Source organism: Oculina patagonica, chromosome 7, assembly GCF_052425735.1.
Source record: "Oculina patagonica isolate OP01 chromosome 7, crgOcupat, whole genome shotgun sequence".
Classification (NCBI taxonomy): domain Eukaryota; kingdom Metazoa; phylum Cnidaria; class Anthozoa; order Scleractinia; family Oculinidae; genus Oculina; species Oculina patagonica.
In genome coordinates this window covers 27,769,713-27,790,586 of record NC_135764.1, presented here as the reverse complement: position 1 = coordinate 27,790,586, position 20,874 = coordinate 27,769,713, and the positions used below count along the sequence as shown (strand labels likewise).

Genomic DNA, 20,874 nt, shown 5'->3' with positions numbered 1-20,874 from the left:
GCCGGATCTTGGTGTAGATCAGGATCAGCAGTAAACTTAATAATCAAGCTTTAAATGCAGGCCTGATAAAAAAGCTAGTATAGGGACTGATGTTATAAATTTATTTTGGCCCAATATTTCGGTTAAACAAAGCCAACCTTCATCAGGGGCATACAATGCTAAGTGAGTATGGAAACAAACGGTTGCAAACGTTAAATAAATTAAGATGAAAAATCGTTGTTTTTTTGTTTTTTTTCAGCCGGTTTTTCATCTTAGTTTATTTAAATTTTGTAACCGTTTGTTTCCATACTCACTTAGCATTGTATGCCCCTGATGAAGGTTGGTAAGAGGATTGTCGAACACTAGTACAAGTACAGTAGGCTTTGGATGTCATCGTGCCCGAATGACGTTACAGTGAAGTACCATTCTACGCCTTCAGTCAGTGCACAGCGGTTTAGCCTGGAAGCATTTAAGTTCATTGCTGATCATCCATTCGTTTTTGTTCACTGCCACGTGGAAGTATGCAACGCAGCCGACCCAGGCTCCCAATGCTCAAAGAAATGTCCATCAGGTGGCCAAGGAAGACGTGCAGTGAGTGATCAGGTGACTGGCGTGTACTCTTTGGCCCAGGGTCCACTCCACCTGGCACGACAGAAACGAGAGGAAACGCGTGGAAGTAGCCTGGATAAAAGTGGTATGTAGACAGAAAGTAAAATCGTAAGGTGTATAAATTTTTAGACGTTTTAATAGAACTAATTGTTCTAAAACAACCACATGCTGTCAGCTTATTTTTTTGTTATTTTTTCCCTCTAGGTTCCAGTCCTACCTTCCTGATGATGGTTGTGTTTGTGATGTGTGTTGCCTGCTTGGCAGGAACAGCACTGATGATCTTCAAGAAGTCACGTGACAAGCCTGCTGGGTATGCCGTGCTTGTCAGCGGTGACAAGGAGTAAAAACACGCGCAGTGACTGGACTGGACAGACTTGAGGGGTACTCGAGCTCGAGATATGCACTCAACTGCTCATCAGTTTTGTCATTTTTTGTGTTGAAAAGCTTTGTATCTATCAACAATCTCTCATTGTTCAGCCTTCTTGGCAAAGAAAAGTAGTACGAGTAAAGGCCAAAACTTACGAGTTTCGAGGAGAGAAGAGAACTCACATGTCTAAAAAAATGTCTGATATGTTTAAAAAAGAAATTTTGATTTTCAATCTATTAAAATAACTTGCTTCACTTGCATATCTCCAGCTCCAGTTTACCCTCACTGCATAAGTAGATACTGGTCGGTCACTGGAACAAAGCTTTGAGCATCGCAAAACTTACCTTCTGGGATTGTGTGGTGTTTTAGTTCAGTTCTGGAGGTCATTCAGTCATCTATTTCTTACCGGACTCGTCAAAAAATTGATTGTACTAAGGGTGCTTGCTTTAGTTATTATTAGTGTTTCGTAGTCTCCAAGAAATCTAAAATTTAAAAGCAGTGCGAACAGCTAGAGGAACATGGACGGTTTCTTTAATCCTCTCTCCGCGCTTTACCTTTTCTAATCCAGATGGGAAAATGGAGAGGAGAAAGAAAAATAAAAGGAGAGGAGTTCGACCGAATATATGTATTGAAGTCGTCCAGCTTAACCTTTCGCTATCGTGTTTAGGTGCTTAAGTAATTTTAAAACTGGTATTAAGGGTAACACCTATTTTTAAAATTAACTTGAGTTGAGCCGTGAAGTTATGTAAGAATAGTTTCACTTTTAAGTGCAAAAGAAAACACGAAATTGTATTGTATTGGGCTCTGGTACGAAGGACGCTGTATACCATTTAACAGCACTGCCTTGACTGCAGTTCCAAGCCTTCTCCTTGTACAAGCAAAGTATTTTAAGGTGTTTTAGAGGGTCAAATTGTATCTCAAAGTAAAGCCATGTCTTAAATCCGCCACGCTTTTACTAATTAACAATTAAGAAGGAAGTTTCATGCTCACGGTTTAAATTAAATAACAATAAACATTAGTGGTAACGATTAGGTGGTGTTGCCCGGCGCTTGGTGCTGTTTAAAATGAAATCAATAAAATTTTCAAAAACCTTTGTGTTTTGATGACTTTAGTACGCCCTTCGTCTGGTAATCTGCCAAAATGTTTTCGCAAGTTATTACCGGCCCGAATGAGTACGTAGAAGTTTGTCCCTTGCACGATGTCACACCCCGGTACTATGTCCAAAATTGGCCTTTAAGGGCCTGATTACATGAGCCGGGCTGGCTCGGTTTGCCGAGATGACTTTCAGCCCGGTATTACATGAGCCCGGTTACATGTAATCAGGCCCATCAGGCTGTTAAACGCAACAAAAATCAACTTCGCGATTACATGACAACCGGGCCAGCCCGGATAGCCGAGATCTCGGTATCGCGATGCCGGGATCTCGGCTAGCCGGGCTGAAAATTTTCCATGTAATCGCGTTAACCGGGTCAGCCCGGCTAAGCGGGCCTGCAGTAAATTTCTCTCCGAGCACAATATCCGACGAAAAAATCAATGCTACTTCTTCTAAATAGGATGTAGAGGTAACATAACCCATCCAGCTGCATTAGTGCAAAAAATTAACCGCCAAATTGTCGGAAATAGGTGATTAAGATCATTCGTGCTCTGATCATTCATGCTGAAACCGGGCTGAAAGTCATCTCGGCAAACCGGGCCAGCCCGGCTAACCGGGCTCATGTAATACCGAGCTGAAAGTCATCTCGGCGAACCGAGCCAGCCCGGCTCATGTAATCAGGCCCTAAGTGAGCTCCTGGGACTATTTAAAATGTAACTTTAAGAGTTGCATGTAAAACTTGCAATGCTTATAAGCACAGGGATAACCTCCTACCTTCTTTCCCGCAATGTTTTGATGATGTTTGGGTTGAGCTTGCATTTTTCCCGAAAATTTCCTAAAAATGTAAGTGATTTTTTTTTCAGCAATCGCTTACTTAATTTTTTTTTTATGCTTTAGATCTCTCTTGTTTTTTTTTTCAAGGTACGCAGCCTGAAGTGTATTGGCTGCAGGTTACTTTTTAATAAATTTAACTGATCGTAATACCAGGGTTCGTATACTTTTTCAGGCCAAAAATTCAAGGACTTTCCAGGACTTTCCAGGACCCGTCTTGGAAACTTCAAGGACTTTTTTCATGAAATGTACGCCAAATCAACGATTTCCAGTCTGTTGTGCGTTGATGTGCTTGCTGAAGAACTAAAAAATCGCTTATTTTGGCGGTATTCTCATTGCCTTGAAACCTTTTGACGTTCAATAAAAAAAACAAGTACTTTCAAGGACCGAAAACCAATTTCAAGTACTTTCAAGGCCATGAAATCGAACTCCTGAAATTCAAGGGTTTTCAAGGCGCGTACGAACCCTGTAATACTAAATAGTGAACACTGTGCCTTTAAAACTTCCCCTCCATTCAAAATGAGGCAAAGTTCTGACACCCAACAGGTTTTGGAAAACGGACAGAAGGAAAAATAAGAAGTGAACCATTGCTGACTTATAACAAATGGTGTGGTAACAGCTACAATGTTCAGTGCTGTGCACAGTTTAAATTCTGCTATTTAAGTTCTGTCTTTGTGTCGAGACAACCTTTTTCCTAATTTTGGTGAAAACGTGACAGAATAATTATCAATTGCTAAGACAATCGCTAGAAAAACCGTAAAATAACTTTTAATTCAATCCATATTTTTGACTTATCAGTAAAGAAATAATCAGGATTGCAAAATGCATTTAAAAATTTAAAGGAGAAGTTAACTCCAAAAATGGCCATTATTTTCTTTACCCCAATAAAAAGTTTACACAAAGATATGTTATTCACCAAAGTTCCCGCAGCCTCCAACGTTCGCTTTAACCCTACGAAATCTTTCCCAAAACTCGACAACTGAACGCCGCCATCTTGGAGGTGGAAATGTATGCGTGACGTCAAAGAGCTCAGCCTGAAGCTTGGCGGGAAAATTTTAATAGTCAAAACTCCCTGTGTTTTGTATTTATTGGAGCTCTGTTTGAACAAAATGGAGCTGCACATACAGGCATTTTGACAAACAAAAGCCCATACGAAGAAACAAGGAGTTTCAAATATTTTAATTTTCTCGCCAAACTTCAGGCCGAGCTCTTTGACATCACGCATACATTACCAGCTCCAAGATGGCGGCGTTCAGTTGTCGAGTTTTGGGAAAGATTTTGTAGGGTTATAGCGCACGTTGGAGGCTGAAATTTTGGTGAATAACATATCTTTGTGTAAACTTTTTATTGGCGTAAATAAAATAAATGGCCATTCTGGAGTGAACTTCTCCTTTAAAACATATATACCGATAAATTATGTAAATCTTCTAATCAAAGCAAATAATAAATATTTTTACATTCCAAAATAAACTATACATTTTTGAGCTTTGAAACTGAGCCGTTTTGGTATACTGTAAAATGCTCAAATTAGCACCCCTTGTGATAATTTAATTTTCTATGGTGAGAGGACGGCATGGATGAGAAGTTGGGGGAGGAGGGGGGGGGGGGCTATTTTGTTTATCAATTTTTTAGATTTTTTTTTCAGTTTACCAACACTTAACATATTTAATAAAAAACTGTAATTACAAGCAATTTTTTGACAATTGAGGAAATTTAAAAATGGCCTTGACAATTTCACGTTCCATAACTCGTTTGTTTTTGGAAGGAGCGGGGGAGGGGCTTATTCGAGCATTAACTGTACCTTAAAACTGCTTTAAATGAGATAAACTGGAACACGTAGAAACCAAATTAATTAAAAAATGAGCTCAGTCTCCCATCTTGATTGCTGCCATGGGTTGAGGTCAGTGTCAAGTTTTGTTTAGCAACAGGATGGAATCCCTGCATTATCTATGCAGCCTAATTCTGTGTGTATGATACATTGAAAACTCCTCCTTTGAATCTTGCTCGGAGTCCTTGCACAGTTGGATTATAAGAGCTGACATCAGGTATGTAGTATACCATTCACAACCCTCGTTACCAGTGCCCCGGACCTTGCTGTCAACCATTTTTAAGGAAAAGACATATTCCTCAATATCCCTTACAAGCCAGTGTATGTCGTCGATAGGCCTGAAATATACAGCAACATATTGACTAGTCAGTAAAAAACTAACATACCATAAAAAACTCAATCTCGAGCCCAGAGTCCGTAGAGTCGGTCAGCGGTACGGGACGGACTCTGGGAAACTGGAATTGATCAGATCAATTTCAGGTCGATTTCAGGTAGAACCTGCTCTCAGGTCTAAGCGGAAGTAAATTTCCCAGAACGGAAGTAAATCGAGAAAGTTGACTTATTTCTAACACAGTATCGACAGAACTGGTGTTTATAGAAGCAACAAAAGTAACAAAAACGTTCTGCAGTTAACAAAAGAGAGAGTTAACAAAAGAGCGTCTGGTGTTTTGATTTCCGTTAGTCTCTTTCTTGAGCATACTGCTATATTGGTTTTAAATCAAAGATCTTGTTTGACTTCCTGGATTCCGCCTGTGAAGACTGCGTGCGTGTGTCAGTTGTTGTTTTGCAGACGACGGCGAAGAAATTTACGTAATGCACAATGCACGGACAAGCTATTGTTGTGTTGATAAAAAAATTTGTTTGGCAACTTTCGTATATTTCAGAGGCTTCTCGCTGACAGCGCATCTTTTCATGATAGATTGCATGTTTTCGCAGCAAATAACTTTTTCCTCGTCGAATGGCAGTTATATTAATAAAGACGTTAAGGTGGGAAGGAGCCGGGGGTCTTCACAGCGGTCAACAAAAATAAAACTGAGCGGGCTTGTTTGAAAGTTGATTAACACTAGCCCTGGATTACAAGTTGATCAAAGATTAAATTTCTCTTGAAGAAAAGTTTTTCTATTGCTAATACTTGTTTTAGTTTGCAACTGTCAAAACTGACAAACAGAAATTATAAACAGAAAATCTCACTGAACAGAGGGGCTACAGCTGTATTAATTAAATATTTTGTATACATCCAGGCCAGGGTAAGGGCTTACTTAATATTGAAGAAACGTTTCAAAACTAGCCACACCAGGGGGAGGAGGGGGGCTTAAAAGTGTGGGGGGGGGGGGGCAGGGCTAATAACCATGATTTTATGGTATCTTGAAAATTATTTAATAGATTTAGCCAGGCCGAAAGCGGAGCTCCACGGTTATTTACTTTGCCCTTTATTTAATTAAATGTCTGAATTCACAGACCATAGGCATAAAAAATTGATAATGAGCCTGCAATCCAATAGAAAACCATTTTTCGTTCAACAGTCAACTTTATAAAAACGCGTTACCTCCATGAGTTAGGCTGTATACACCTGAGCCCGCGATATGGTCACGTGATACTGGTCAGCAGACACCTTGTATTGACAGCTGTCAATTGACCATAACGTGGATACCCAGTAACAAAAAGGTGAGGGTTTATCTATCTCTGAAGTGCGCGACACCATACGTAAGCCGTACAGACGCGCCAGCGAGCCATGCCCCTAGCCATGATGACCATGAAAACTCAAGCTCATGGTTTTCCTATTTCTGTGGATTTCCTATGGGTATGGGGCTCCGCTCTGCGGCCCTTTAGGCCACTGTGGAGCTCCGCTAAAAATGCATGCTTACTGTATCTATCTGAGTGTGTAAAAGTACACTGTCCCTAAAACCAATGTGGTGGAATCTCTTCGAGTTGGTGGGGGAGCTCCAGTTATTGAGTTATCAGAGTTCCATTTTACTGCGGCTCTACTGTAGTCACACTTCTAAGAATCAATGGGTATAGTTACCTTGATGGAGAATTCTTCCAGCTGCCTCCATTCGCCATTGCAGTGGCCAGGTCAAGTTCAGAGAACTCTATCTCGTAATCATCATTCCACTCATCCGCAAACATAACTTCATGAATGTCATAGTTTCCGTTATCACCCGGGCCATATCCATTAACACGGACATCAATGGCTGACAGTCTCAGTTTAAACTTTGCTTCAGAAAGTAGTTGATAAAGAAATGCATCTCTACCCTTCAGGTTCTGGACAAACAAAAAAAGAAAGATCACAGTCAATAAGCAGTGATACATGTGTATCTGTCATTATCACCTCCTTATTACAAATCTGATGAAAAATACATGTAAGTATCAAAACAAGCCGAGATTGACAATTAGTATAGTATCTTACTGTTACGTATTTTATGCAGGAACTTAATCAATATACACCTGTATGAGACACCGTTTTTAGACCAATACATGTAGATCAAATTCCACATAAAAGTTTTGGCTCTCATGTAAATGTGTTCTCAAATAAATCTAAAGTTGTGCAACATCATAATTGCAAACAAAATGCTGACGTTGCTTATTATGGTCTATATGATGTAAACAAAATGCACAGTTACAATCTTTATTCAATAAGCTTTCAGAACATATATACTTTGTTAGGGTTACCATTGATGGTTTGCACACAATTTAACTTGGAACGGAAATGCCAATTTTCCTTCCGTGATACCTTAAGACAGTCTAATCTCAAAACAGCCCAATTTGAAACATGACATCAAAATTTGACTGAATTTTTTCTCCATTTTTTTCAGTTGCTTATAGTTGTAAATGAAGAAACAGGACTCCTCGATGACGATCTGTTCATTTAATTTCAACGATGAACAAGTCCTATTACAGTAAGATAGTAAACAATACAATATGTTTGCAATGCTCAAATACACAAATCACAATGGATGAATCAACTTACATAAAATAACAAGCAACGATGCAAGAGAACTTCAGTGTCCGTAGAAAAACAATATGGCCGACTCAATTGTAAAGTCAGCGGTAAAACCTATGAGTCTCGAGACCCGGTGGTCAGCGGTAATCTCTTCAGTAAACATTCCATGAATGGAATTCTGTTTGTCATTCATTGTACAAATTACCTAGTTCAGGACAATAATTATACATGTTGAGCAAAGAAACAAGTAAATTTAGACAATACAGTTACCACTCAAGAGTAAGTCACCACCTCTTGCCTGAACTCGAGCTCATTTCTCATGAGACAAGTTTCTTGTCTCGCAAAAATCAACGAAGCGGAAATCTCTGGAATAAATTATAGGCAGTTATCTTACAAGAAAACTATTAATCACTCACAAGATTTTATCACCGTTTAGTCAAGTTAAGTTCTCTGTGAGCTGACGTGCCATACAGTCAGTCTGGCAAGATTGCACGAATTTGCATGTTACATGTAGGTGTGCGTGCTAGCGAACTCAAGAGAGCTTTTGAATCGAAAGTCATCGCTATGCTAGACTTTATTCCTTCCATCACAAATGCAAAAGGTAAATGAAAGCAACTCAAAAATCGAAAAACAAAAGCAAAGCACTTATGTTAAACTAAAATCTTCATGGTTCGCATTAAATGTTGCATGCGTGCTAGCATGAGAAGCTTTTGTATCGAAACTTGGCGGGTGGCAAAAGAATTTATTTCCTACACTGTATATATATAAGGAAATAGGGAGATTGAAAAATATAGGAAATAATTATAGAAAATATAGGACCACTTGAAGCCCTGACTATTAATTAAACAGTTCAAAGACACACAAGTGAACACTTTGTTCAATCCTGTAATCAGATCTGTTCTACAGTCTCTGCACAGTTTGACCTACAATGTACATGTGTACATGTAACTGTTAATAAGTTGAGAAACAAAGTTAACTATTTAGACAATACCTCTGGTTTGAGGGACTTTGGAGTATACTTGTGCTCCATGAGATAACCAGCATTGAAGTATTTTTTATGGTATAATCTAACACTATTTTGCGCCATGTACTCCTGTATCTTGCTGAGGCTCTGGACAATAGGGTGTTCCACACTAGCTACGGGCGCTACCAGCTTGCAGTTTTGTCCACTATAAAATAATACAAGTTGTTAACTTAAGTCATAACACAGGATGAGGTTGCCCTCCCAGAGGCTCATGTATAAAGTGCATTGCCCTCGAAAATAATTTTTCTCGGCCCTTTGGGCGGCCCCAGTTTGGGCCCCTCCCCTACAGCCATTAGATCTGAATGGATGATTCAGATGGATGGATGATTAGATCAGCCATTGACCTGAATGGATGACTGTTCTCCAACAATATTTCTAAAAATGGCAATTTCTTATTGACTTCCGTCTCATTGTGAAAAGGAATACTTGGGTGCACTGCTGTTGATATAATCATGGAGCATGACACCATGTAATGATTTTATTCATTATTCATCTACACTGTACCTGTACAGATGATAAATCAGCGTGATGCGATTCCCAGAGGATATCTCCTTTATTTCATGTTCAACATCAGTGTAGAAAGCAGCCCATTGACACTTGTCAGTTAAATCTTCAGGGCCCAAATTGTAACAGCGCTCCTGCCCCATGTGGCGCACAAATAACTCACCGCCTTTGTGCTCCACAGGCAATGACAGGACAAGGGTTCCAAAGTGGTTTCCTTCTTTTTGGGTGTCCCTATGTGGTAGAAAGAATGATCCCTTTTCATACACCAACAGTTTATAGAGCTTGAGTTCCACATTTTTGGACTCCAGCCCAGGTGCAAGAATGCCACTAGCTGTAGTCTTCAGCTCATCAAAGGCTTTGCTCCAAGTGGGATTGTTGCTTATTGTGAACTCTTCAGGATTCAGCTGCCAACATGACCTCACTGTTGTGTCAACAACGGTTTCCTCATTTCTGCCAAATGGAGCCTGACTACACAGACCAATCAGATCTTGGATGGAGATAGCTGTGCGATTAACAGCGTTCTTTTTGCCCTCCATGAAGGAAGGATCAAGGAAAGTGTAAGAAGCTTTGAGACGAATGTCAGGAACTACAGGACATACACCTGTTTGGAAAGAAAACATTGTTAACCCTCGGTAACTGATGAAGCATGACTGCTTATAAGGCTGAGTATTCAAACATAACAAACAAAAAATATTACAAAATAGACAAAAAAAGGGGCAGCCTCGAGGCACGTGGTGCATACTGCTGAAGCTTATCCTGGTTTCAAGAGCATTAAGCAGCTAAGAATATTTTCTATTCCCCCTGGATGGGATGCTATTCCAACGAAGGGTAGCCCCCCCCCCCCCCCCCAGAATTATTTTGCCCATACCCATTTATACACCATGGGTGGAGAGAGGCACTATGAGAGTAAAGTGTCTTGCCCAAGAACACAACACAGTGCCCCTGAACTCAGAGCATCTGCTCCAGAGTCCGGCATGCTAACCATTAGGCCACTACACCTCTGTCAAATTAAACATAACAAGGTATTCAAAATACCAACTGGCAGGAGGCAAGCCATCCACATGGCCAGGGAGTTGAACTCGGATCTACTGTGAAACAACTCCAGGTAGTGGTCAGAATGGGACTTTAACCCAGGACCTCCATATTTCAAGTCTAGCACCTTAACCACTCGGTCACACTGCCTCCAAGCAATTTCTGTCAATGACATTCATCTTCCCAGAAAGTAATCATTATATGTTAATCATCATATTTTCATTAATAATTTATAAATGCATGTCAACATTATTATACCACACATTCATTTGCGTAATGCATGTAAACTGGTGTATATCAAGCCACTAGTCACAATGAAGTCAAAGAATTCCATACATGACATGCGTATTCAGAAGCAAACAAATTATTTATGAGCATTACATTCATGAACCAACCTGAGCAAGAGAAGTCTCCAGGATAGGTATTGCGCTGAATAAGATCTGTAAGACTTTCAAACTCTTTTTCTACATCAAATTTATTGCCTGCCATTTTGGACCACTGTAAAATAGACAGGACATGAATGTTTAGCACATCAGCAAAATTTAAAAACAAAAAAAAAATTAAGAGAGAAATTTATAAGTCCCGGTTTCTACATTAAACTTCTTGCTGCCATCTTGGACAACTGTCAAAATTAAACATAGACAGCATTAAATATTTGGCACATAAACAAAAAAACACACAGAGAGAAAAACCCTATGCCAAGTTTCAGTACAACTTGTACCCAGGGTCTTTGTTCCCTTTGACCAGCGGTCAGGAAACGAGCAACCCATATTTTTTTTAGGCCAAACTTAACAAAATTAATGACACCATAAAATGTCTAAAGCCCGAGCCAAACGAGGACGAGAGTTCAAACTCTTACTCTCGTTTGGCACGGAACTCTCATCGACTCTCGCTCATGAGTTGGAGAGACTCTTGTTCTTGTTTGGCCGAGTTGATGATAGTCGATGAGAGTTGACAAAAACTCTCATGAATGTCAGCTCTCACCAACTCTCACCCTCTTGGCCCGGGCTTAAAACTTTGAGATGAAACGTTCCACATGAGTTTTTTAAAAACATTTTATGACATCATTTCTATGGTCTACAACAGGGTAGACCATGAAAAAGTGTGGTCGAATTGTTATTAAGTCGCAGCATGCATGTAATCCATGTTTTTTTTAGCGAGATGCATTCAAAACTGTGACAAATCAGGTAACACCGACACATGTCTTTCATATTTCACGACAAATGAAATAGAGAATTGTATAATCAACTGACTAAGTAACCATGGAACATGCCAGTAGTTGCAATACCTATAAAAGGGATTTTTTTAATTCAAAATCGATCTGAAGGGTCGAATCAGAAGCATAATTTATGGTGATATGCTTCGGATCGAATTCATTGACACGTGAGCTCAAATGCAAAGTTTTCATTCGATTCCATAAATTATATCTTGACCTGTGTACAGATTAAACATAACGATATGTGATACACGAGTTGCAGTAAGATTGGCTGATATAGTTTGAGAATTAATGCATGATGAAGTGGGGAGAGCATAGAAACTTCACCCTGACAAAACATGCGAGAGTCGTACGTGACTTGAGGTGTCAGGTCTTGTAGTTGAACGAGAGAATTTTTGACGGTTGCTAGGAAATTCGACTGCCAGACTCACTGAATCGGTTGCTTATAATCTTAAATTGCAATATGGCACAATAAATATTATCGTAATAGGCTACATACCGATATTTATCCGCGAAGAAATCGCCACAACACAACTGCTAACCTTCCCCCGAGACCAAATGTCAACGAAAGAATGAATCACACGAAAACCGCGCCAAATCGATCACATGGCGAATCGCAGCGGATCACGTGACATAAAAAGAACCAATGACAAATCGATAAGTTTTTCCGGACATCAGTAGACCCACTGGGGTCTCCTCGGTATTAGCCTCCCACGCAGTCGTTCTTATGGACGATCGTGTTTCACTACGATCGCCCCTAAGAACGACTGCGTGGGAGGCTACCTCGGTATTAGCCTGCGTTGCAGACGAACAAAACCCCGGTATAGTGTTCGTCTGCAACGCAGGCTACCTCGGTATGAACAGTAACCAAAGCGTACTTTGAGAGTTTTTGTCACTAAAAAGTGACACTTTTTAGTGTCACTTACTTTTTAGTGCACTTTTTTCATCGCTATCCCGGATACCGTTTCAAAAATACGTTAAAAAGACTATTTTCTGCTAAAGCTAAACTATGGTCAACTCAGGGTCAACTATAAATGTAAAATGGGCTTACGCCCGGCGTATCCAATCGAACTTTTGGTAATCGAACCCAATCGAACACCAATCGTTCGATTGGGTTCGGTAATCGAACATAATCGAACTTACAATAAAATTTGGTCAATCGAACAAAATCGAATGTTCGATTACCGAACAGTCGACAATCGTACGCAGTCAAACGTTCGATTACCGACACTCCTGTTTGTTTATACTGCGCACATTTTGTGCCGTGTTCCGTCCCCCTCATTAGTCCTGCGTGATTCACTTATAAAGAGACGGATTCCGAACAAAATCGAATCGGATTGAGTTCCCGGTTGAGTTCGATTGTGTTCGATTGCGTTCGATTGGTTCGATTGGTTCGAAAATCGAACTCACAACAAAAATAGATGTTCGATTTTGTTCGTTTACCGAACCCAATCGAACGATTGGTGTTCGATTGATTTTTGGTTCGGTACGGTACGGTACTTTGCAAAACGAAACAAAATGGTACTCGCTTGAATGATTATTTGTGTCGTGACGATTTCCCAAATTCCCGACGGACAGGCAAAAAAATCCCGCGTCCCGTGCCCAAATTTTGGTGTATTCCGTTCCCTGGGAGCAGTCAAATCCTGTATTTTGGTCATATCCTGGATCCCGAAGAAAATCCAGCTGAAAATCGCGCGTTTGGCTTTTCAAAGCGCTAGAATGATAAAAAAAGTGACATCAGATAAAGTTTTGAGTTACTTTGTTAATGGTAGTATAAATACGAACATAGACTGCTCACAGCCTCTCTGTCAAGTTAAAAGCAAAGCTTCTTTATTTTTTTCCGCTCGCTTTGCGCTGGCGTCCAATTTCTCTCGCCGTTTTCACCGCGCGCTCGTCGATCGAAAAATACAAAAAAATAGAGGGCTGCGAACAGTCTAATACGGACAAAATGTAAAAATACGAACAAATAAAAAACAGAAAGGCCGATTGAACTAGGCGGATTGAACTATAATTTCCCCTACGGCTCGTGTAGATCAGTGTAACTTTTTTATGTAAACCCTCTAGTCAGTCAGTCTTCTGGATGGTTTTCTGCACTTTTGACCTGGACGAAGTCATCTGCTCGGTCTTTTTATTCAAGACCATTTATGTGCCGCTGATGCACATGTTAGGCTGTTCACTGGACAGTCAGGGCCGTACCTGTAGTGGAATTATGGGACTGATAAACATTGGTCACGTGTCGGAGCACATGGAGTGCACACAGTCGAGTGCACACATGGAGTGCACACAGAGCACACAGTCGAGCGAACGGGAGTCTTCTTTCTTCTTGTCAGCATTTCCTCGCTTACAGTTAAAGTTTATATAAAGTTGTGTTTACAGTTCATTCTTGTTGTGGTTACTCTCAATTTCCCCCGCAAATCCGTTTACTTACCTAGTGGGGGGCAGCCAAACTAAATTTCTAACATAGTGCTTCATTTTGCTGGGCTATTTCTTGTAACTATATTGGAGTTTGCCACCGCAGCGGAGATTAGGGTTCCGGAGTTTGTCCCTGGCAGTTCATTCAGATCGTTTTAGCTGCCGTCTTTATCCGTTAATTGCCAACGAGACAGCCGAGCCAAGAGGCGAGGCTATCGAGGCGGCAGAATCATAGAGCCGTGTGCGTATGAGTGTATAGGCAGAGAAAATCTTAAGTTCTGCGTAAGGGACTTTTTTTTTGACCATATTTGGGTGTAAGTAAACCCCATATTTGGGTTGTATTGTTCTTCCCAACTGGTTCCCAGTCTCTCATTCCTTGCTAGAGAGCAAATGTCCAAAATGGCGTCAACGCGGCTCGCTGTTAAAATTTTCAATGTGGTCATTCATCCCTTTACCGATCAATACACCTTTAGGGAATTATAAATCGAAAGAGAATACCCTACAGAATATTCGACCGCCGAAAAAATGAACATCAAGGTCTTCAAAGCGATGAAATAATGTTTCGACTTTGGGAGTCCTTTGATTTACGATCGAAGAGAGACATGAAAATTAAAAGCGGACTGTTGACTTCAAGTAGAGTTTTCTTGACTTATGAGAATGCTGAAGTCGGGTAAATGCCACCTTTTAGTGTTGATTGTGTTTATAGTAATTGTTTGACCGATGATTTATTCCAAATCAAATACCGTTTATATATTATTTGGCACGCATTTTCGCTCCGCGTAGGAATAACATCAATACAAAGCGACGCTCACTAAAGCATAACAGCTCTTATTAAAACGACATCGACGCAAGCATAAGCACAAGCACAAGCACAAGGATCAAAATTTGTCCTTTTCTTGTGCTTGCGTTCGTGTGAAAACAAACATCGCATAAGCACAAGAAAAGTGTTTACGTCTAGCCGTGTCTAGCCAATTGAAGTACTAGTTCCAGCATTTGAACAAAGTCGCAGAGGCCGCGGTTGATTTTGATAAACGTTTTTCGAGAATGTTCGGAGAAGTGTAGACAAAAAAACAAAAAGGCCCAGGCGCGGACTTGAGTAGCGAAAAAAACGGAGACGAATGCTTTCTTTAAAAATATTTATAATCCCAAATGTTTCGTTTTTCTCCTTTATTAGTCGCTTTCACTTTCTTCGTCACACGAGTAGAGGAGAGATAGTTTCTGCCACAATATTTGCAGGGAGAACGGAGTCGAGAACGAAGCCTTCTAACTTGTAAACATCATATTCTTATGCTAACGTGCTTGTGCTTATGTCGACGTTCGTTTTCACTTGGCACGAACAACTTATGCTGCTTGCGTTTGTGCTTGCGCTTGTGCTTGCGTCGCTAGTGAAAACCAGGCTTAAAATTACTGCATGTCATACGCACAAGAAAGTCAAACGTTTTTTGCTTCTAACAGCAAATGTAATGTTAACTTGAATAAAAGTTTTGTTTCCAAATAATCCTTGACCGTTCAAGTTTTGTTTTCTGTTCAAATTTTTCAAGTTTTGCGTAACTGAACATGACACTTCGAATTCGCATGCGAGACTGAAATCTGACCCGTGCATTACTGTCTCTGATTACTGAAAATTATATTTAAAAAAGCATCTTAGCAGTTTTGATTTTGGGACTTGATTTATAAGAAGTTCTTGAAATGCAACTATCACTTTTGTGGACGGAAACATTTTAACCATCGTTTGTTGTATTTAAAAAACAGTGATTAAACCTCATTTATTGCCTACATTTTGTGACATTTTAACGTTGAAAAGAAAGATTTGTCAAGAGTTATCAATCTGTCAAACCCGTAGCCTGCGTAGCAGACATCTGTGTACGTTTTTTAGTGTGTTTTAAAAAGTGCGCGATCGCGAGAATACGCGCGCTGGAAACTACGGCGCCTGCTACGCAGGCTATCAAGCCTGTGTCATTTATGAACACCAGAGAAATAGCATTTTATTCGCATATTACCTAAAATACAATTTACCATATTTTGGTCAATTCAAATATAGTTCTATCAAAAACCATTCAATATCTTTTCTTATGAACAAACATGAGTATTTCGCTCGTTGGCACTTACCGATAGGTACAACTAGTTACATAAACAGTAAAAGCGGAAACATTAAAACCTACTGAGTTCCGAAACGTTTTGTTTTAATATCATAAATGGCATCCCACAGCAATAGGACTATTCCATTGCTAGAACAAATAAAACAAAAACAAATATCGTCTCGTGTAACATTCATGTTGCCAAGTTCATTTTGTACAAAGTGGCGCGAAAAGTTGACGCGGTGTTGCGAGAAAAATCGTTTCTGCAAGTTGTCCGGTGAAACATCACCTTTATAAACAACAAATGCTTTATATTATATAGCGAACATTTTTTAAGGGTAAATTCATAAATAAATATTCATGCACTCTCTGCAAGTGCTGTATGAAATGGTTTTCAGGGTCGGCCAGGGTTTTTTTTAGGCATACGGTATTTAGGGGAATTTTTAATAGGGTATTCAGTATTTGTACGCCAAATTGGGCCTTATATGGATGAAATATACTGTGTATTTCCAAATTTTGGTATTTAGCATGGTTTAATTTGAGGGAAAATTTAAGATACTGACTTGGTACATGTTTTTCAGGTATATCGGTATACCACTTACCCCCCTGGCCGACCCTGGGTTTTCCGTTGTCGGTAAATCGTGAAATGGCTTTTTTTTTTTTTTTGCTCTGGTAGAACTTGATTGAGGATGCATGGTTAAAGTTATTTTCGTGGTCAGTGAAAGGCCTTTTGTACGCGAGATGATATCAACATTATAAGTAATCGCGAAAAGGCTATATTATTTATACTGTTGCTATGGTAACTGCTATTGTCAAGAAAATTATCACAACTTGTTCAACAATGATTTGGCACTTGTTTCATACCATTACTTTAATTGGAACTGATAAAGAGTTGTCTTACTGTCCCATCAAAGTGTAAGGACTGAAAAATGAATTGACAATTGAAGGGCTCGGTGCAAAAAGGGCGTTAGTGTTTTTGGCTAAAAATGAACATTGACAAAAGAACTCCAAATTTTGCGTGCGGGTTTGTTAAAGGGAAACAAGGGTCTAGAAAAATTTTACCTTAAATAAAATGAAATGAAATTACTGAAAATAGTAATTATTTGCTTTGACATCAACATCTGATTTTACTTTATTTATTTTTGCTGGCTTTGTTATTTTTTCCCCAGATGTAATGTATGCAAATAACTTTTAAAATAAGGTAAAGTTGTGACATCCAAGAGTTTTTAGAACATGGGCAAAAATTACAAGTGAGCCATCAAAGTTTGGCAACAGTTGCGTTGCTGTGTGCTGTAGTTTGAATTGCTGTTCTCTTTTCTTGTCCAGGAAAATGAATTTTAATTTAATGTTTGCATTAGATTTTATTTAAAAAAAAATCAGATATATTATACATTAAAACATTAATTTAATTTAACTTACATACCGATAAGCTAGTTCTTTATATCAAAGAGTATATACAATATAGATATTTTGCATACTATACAAAATTTCACAACCCTTAGTTTTTAAACTGTTACTAGAAAAAAAGTATTACCAATTTATTGCCAGGATTGACAAAGACAGCTGTATACCTCAAAACTTCTGCAATTGCATTAAAATGGAACAAGTTTGTTCCATTTTGTGTTGTAAAGGACAGCTCGGCCTCCCGAATTTAATGTTCAAATTCTTTTGTGCTTTGTAGCGAAACTACAACATGAACTCAAGCAACAACAACACACAAAAGCATGAGTACCGTAAAACTATGTTTGCACATGCATATTGGAAAATATGCCAATTCCTCATGAGGCTAATTGTTTAATTAAAAAAGTATATAAACTATAGATATTGTGCATACTGTACTAAATTTCACAGCCTTAAGTTTTGAAATTGCAACAAGAAGAAAAAGATAACCAATTTATTGCCGAGGGGTGGCAAAGACAGCTGTATACCTTTAAACTACTGCAAAAGCTTTAAAATAGAACATGTTTTTTGTAAACGACAGATCGGCTTCCCATTTTGATTCCCGCCATGGGCTGTCAATCAGCATTAAGTGTTGTTTAGCAACAGAATGTGAAGCCTGTGTTATCTAAAAATCACAGTCTGATTCTGATGCGGGTGACCTAATTGGTGTAAAATCCCCAGTCATGTCTGGTTCAGGCTAAACCTCTAGTATCCGCAGTAAATGTATGGGCGGCGTGTATGCTCCAGGGAAAACTTCCTCTTTGTGCCTTGCTTATTAGGGTCTGATTTGCACAGCTGAATTACAAGGGCTGACGTCATGTAAGTGGTATGCCATTCACATCCCTCATTGCCAGTGCCACGAATCTTGCTGTCGACTATCTTTAAGGAGCGGACATGTTCTTTGATATCATCAACTAGCCAGTGTACATTATCCATAGGCCTGAAATAACAGCAACATAATGACTTGTCATAAATTGTATATTGTGAAAAACCAAAAAACAATGTGAAAACAATGTGAAGCAAACCACAATGCAAAAGGAGTTACAGCTCAATTATTAAATAACTTTTTAACATGAGCCTCTGGCTCAAGCCACTGGGCAGTTACTCCCCATGCTTTCGATAATGAATAAGGTTATTGACTGACTGGCTGGCTGGCTGGCTGGCTGACTGACTAACTTACTCAGGCTGGCTGACTGACTGACTGACTGACTGACTGACTGACTGACTGACTGACTGACTGAGGGACTGTGTGACTGACTGACTGACTGACTGACTGACTGACTGATGGACTGACTGACTGCGTGACTGACTGACTGCATGACTGACTGCGTGACTGACTGACAGACTGACGGATTGACCGACTGCATGACTGACTGACTGACTGACTGACTGACTGATGGACTGACTGCAGACTTACTGGCTGACTGACTGACTGCAGACTTACTAGCTGACTGGCTGACTGACCGGGACTGTGACTTATACCTGCATGGTGCTGTAGTGGCAGGGTACATGTGATTTGGTGACCCCGTGCGATTGGTTTAAAGTGTAACACTTTGCAATAATTTTTAATATTGATAATGATAAAAGAAACTAATTAGTCACCTGGATGGTGTGTTGTCCCAGCTGCCTCCATTTGCCATTGCAGTGGCCAGATCAAGTTCAGAGAACTCCATCTCATGGTCGTCCATCAAATCAACTTCATCAAGGTGACAGTTTCCGTCATCATCATGGCCATATCCATTAACACGGACATCAACAGCTGACAGCTTCAGTTTGAACTTTGCTTCTGAAAGTAGTTGATAAAGGAATGCATCTCTACCCTTCAAGTTCTGCACATACAGGGAAATGAGAATATCATTCATTAGCATATTCTAAAACAGGGGACAGCATTTTTTGAGAGGATATTCTTTGTTATTATTCAACAAATAAGCACGCTGCCCATAAATGGACCAAAATGTTAACGTTATCTGTCAATCATCGATCCTTTAAATGCTCAGTGGCGCATAGGGCAACCTTATCTGTCATCCATACATAAGATATCCTGCTATATACATAGGTTGCGAACTGAGATTTGTCCGAAGTCTTGTAGAGTGCTACACAATTACAGTTTTTCTATCTACAAAATGTGTTTCGTTGATAATTTGTTGAATAATAAAATTATCCTGCTCAATCTTGGGGAATATCGTCTAATTTTAGCCAACTTGGCCTTCAGCCTCGTCAGCTGAGCATCAGGCGATATTCAGCGCGATTTCGCAGAATAATAAATTGTAAACTATTCACCTCTGAGCAACTTGTGTGCAAAAATTATAATCATTGACGGGAATTATTGAGTTAAAAAACATCCTTTTGGGGTTACATTTTATGATATAGATGTGAGTGTTTTAATGGCAAACAGACCACTCTGATTGGTGGAATTCATAAGAAATGACATTCAGGACCGTAGTTGCATATTTTCCATGTCCTCACTAGCTATAGTGAAGATATCAATGATGTCATTTTGTGCCATTGCACAGCTGCCAAACTATGCCAATTGCGATTGATAGAAAATCAAATGCCTTGAAGCGGACTTAAAATCGTTCACCATAAGGAGCAGGAAAATACAAGCAAGAAGGAAACTTCAAGCCTCGAAACAATTCAAGAATTTTCTTGCTAAGTAGACTTAAGGTGAGGTACCGGTATTTAAAATTTCAACCGCTGAAGTGCAAGAGTTTTCATATTGAATGTTTGTGCTTTCAACACTTCTGTAGTTTTTGTCTATATAATAGAATCATGTTGGCTCAAAAAGTATGGGTTTTATGTTCTCGTGGCAAGAACAATTCCTCACTTGTTTCACTCAAACAAAAAATTCATATCTTCTCACCACAGTGTAATACAGTAAAAACCCGCTTCGGTAAGAACCTAGGGATTTAAGAACCTTCTGGCAGAAATTTGCTTTCTTAATACCCCAAAATATAAGAACCTGTTTAGCCAAACAAATTCCAACAGGTTCTAAAATGTGGGGTTTAGTTATTTATTAAAATGACTTTTTTTTTTTTTTTTTACTGTAGCATTGATCAATTTGTTAATGTTGTTGGACTTTTGGCAACATGGGTACATAAATATATATTTAAAATGAAGAGCAGACCAGATTTTATACTATTTTCTGATAATCAACAACAATGTCTACTCTGTAAAAATTAAGAACCTGATTAAGAACCTACTTAGCCTAAACTGTCACTAGGTACCCTATAATACAAGAACCTGTTTTGCCAAACTCTGAAAAAAGTAGGTTCTTATACATGCGGGTTTTTACTGTATCCCCTATATCTCACTGTACAAGTTAACTATAATTTATACAATACCTCTGGTTTGAGTGACTTTGGAGTATACTTGTGCTCCATGAGATAACCTGCACTGGAATACTTGTGGTATTCTTCATCATCTTTCTGTGCCAGATACTCCTGTATCTTTTTGAAGTTCTGGACAATAGGATGGTCCACACCAGGTACTGGGATTACCAAATTGCAGCTTTGTTCACTAT

General features: G+C 39.3%; 3 protein-coding genes across 5 annotated transcripts in view; 1 reads left to right on the top strand and 2 right to left on the bottom strand.

The window, feature by feature from the left end:
* Positions 1-366: 366 nt before the first annotated feature.
* Positions 367-2,048, top strand: LOC144659345 (uncharacterized). The gene is made up of 2 exons (XM_078519758.1): positions 367-673; positions 793-2,048. Exons 1-2 carry the CDS (start codon positions 367-369, stop codon positions 930-932), a joined length of 447 nt encoding a protein of 148 aa, XP_078375884.1. The 3' UTR covers positions 933-2,048.
* Positions 2,049-3,166: 1,118 nt separating this feature from the next.
* Positions 3,167-11,984, bottom strand: LOC144660607 (uncharacterized). 2 transcript variants are annotated; one of them, XM_078521276.1, is made up of 6 exons: positions 11,924-11,984; positions 10,604-10,706; positions 9,177-9,777; positions 8,640-8,817; positions 6,731-6,969; positions 3,167-5,045 (listed from the first exon to the last, which is right to left on the bottom strand). In XM_078521276.1, the coding sequence occupies exons 2-6, from the start codon at positions 10,695-10,697 to the stop codon at positions 4,823-4,825; spliced, it is 1,335 nt and encodes a 444-aa protein (XP_078377402.1). In that variant the 5' UTR covers positions 10,698-10,706; positions 11,924-11,984; the 3' UTR covers positions 3,167-4,822. The 2 variants fall into 2 exon arrangements, with proteins under 2 accessions (XP_078377402.1, XP_078377401.1); XM_078521275.1 differs by having other exon boundaries at positions 10,212-10,706; positions 11,924-11,969.
* Positions 11,985-17,044: 5,060 nt separating this feature from the next.
* LOC144660604 (uncharacterized) overlaps positions 17,045-20,874 on the bottom strand; it is a 79,488-nt gene continuing 75,658 nt past the window's right edge. The window contains exons 4-7 of one of the 2 annotated variants that reach the window (XR_013572118.1): positions 20,696-20,870; positions 18,957-19,183; positions 17,486-18,294; positions 17,045-17,430 (exon numbers count right to left, since the gene is read on the bottom strand). Coding sequence is in view for 1 of the 2 variants with exons in the window: in XM_078521271.1 (XP_078377397.1) it covers positions 18,060-18,294; positions 18,957-19,183; positions 20,696-20,870 (637 nt within the window). In the remaining variant the exon portion in view is untranslated. Of the gene's footprint in view, positions 18,295-18,956; positions 19,184-20,695; positions 20,871-20,874 lie in introns of both variants that reach the window. The other variant, XM_078521271.1, reaches the window with a different exon arrangement.

Bases quoted from the DNA above. Each gene is read 5' to 3' on its own strand.
- LOC144659345 (XM_078519758.1), top strand. From the start codon at position 367: ATGTCATCGTGCCCGAATGACGTTACAGTGAAGTACCATTCTACGCCT. The intron at 674-792 runs GTATGTAGACAG...TTTTCCCTCTAG, and splicing joins AAGTAGCCTGGATAAAAGTG to GTTCCAGTCCTACCTTCCTG.
- LOC144660607 (XM_078521275.1), bottom strand. From the start codon at position 10,383: ATGTCATTGACAGAAATTGCTTGGAGGCAGTGTGACCGAGTGGTTAAG. The intron at 6,970-8,639 runs GTATTGTCTAAA...TTGTTTGTCCAG, and splicing joins CAAAGTCCCTCAAACCAGAG to AACCTGAAGGGTAGAGATGC. The intron at 5,046-6,730 runs GTAACTATACCC...TGTATATTTCAG, and splicing joins TGGAAGAATTCTCCATCAAG to GCCTATCGACGACATACACT.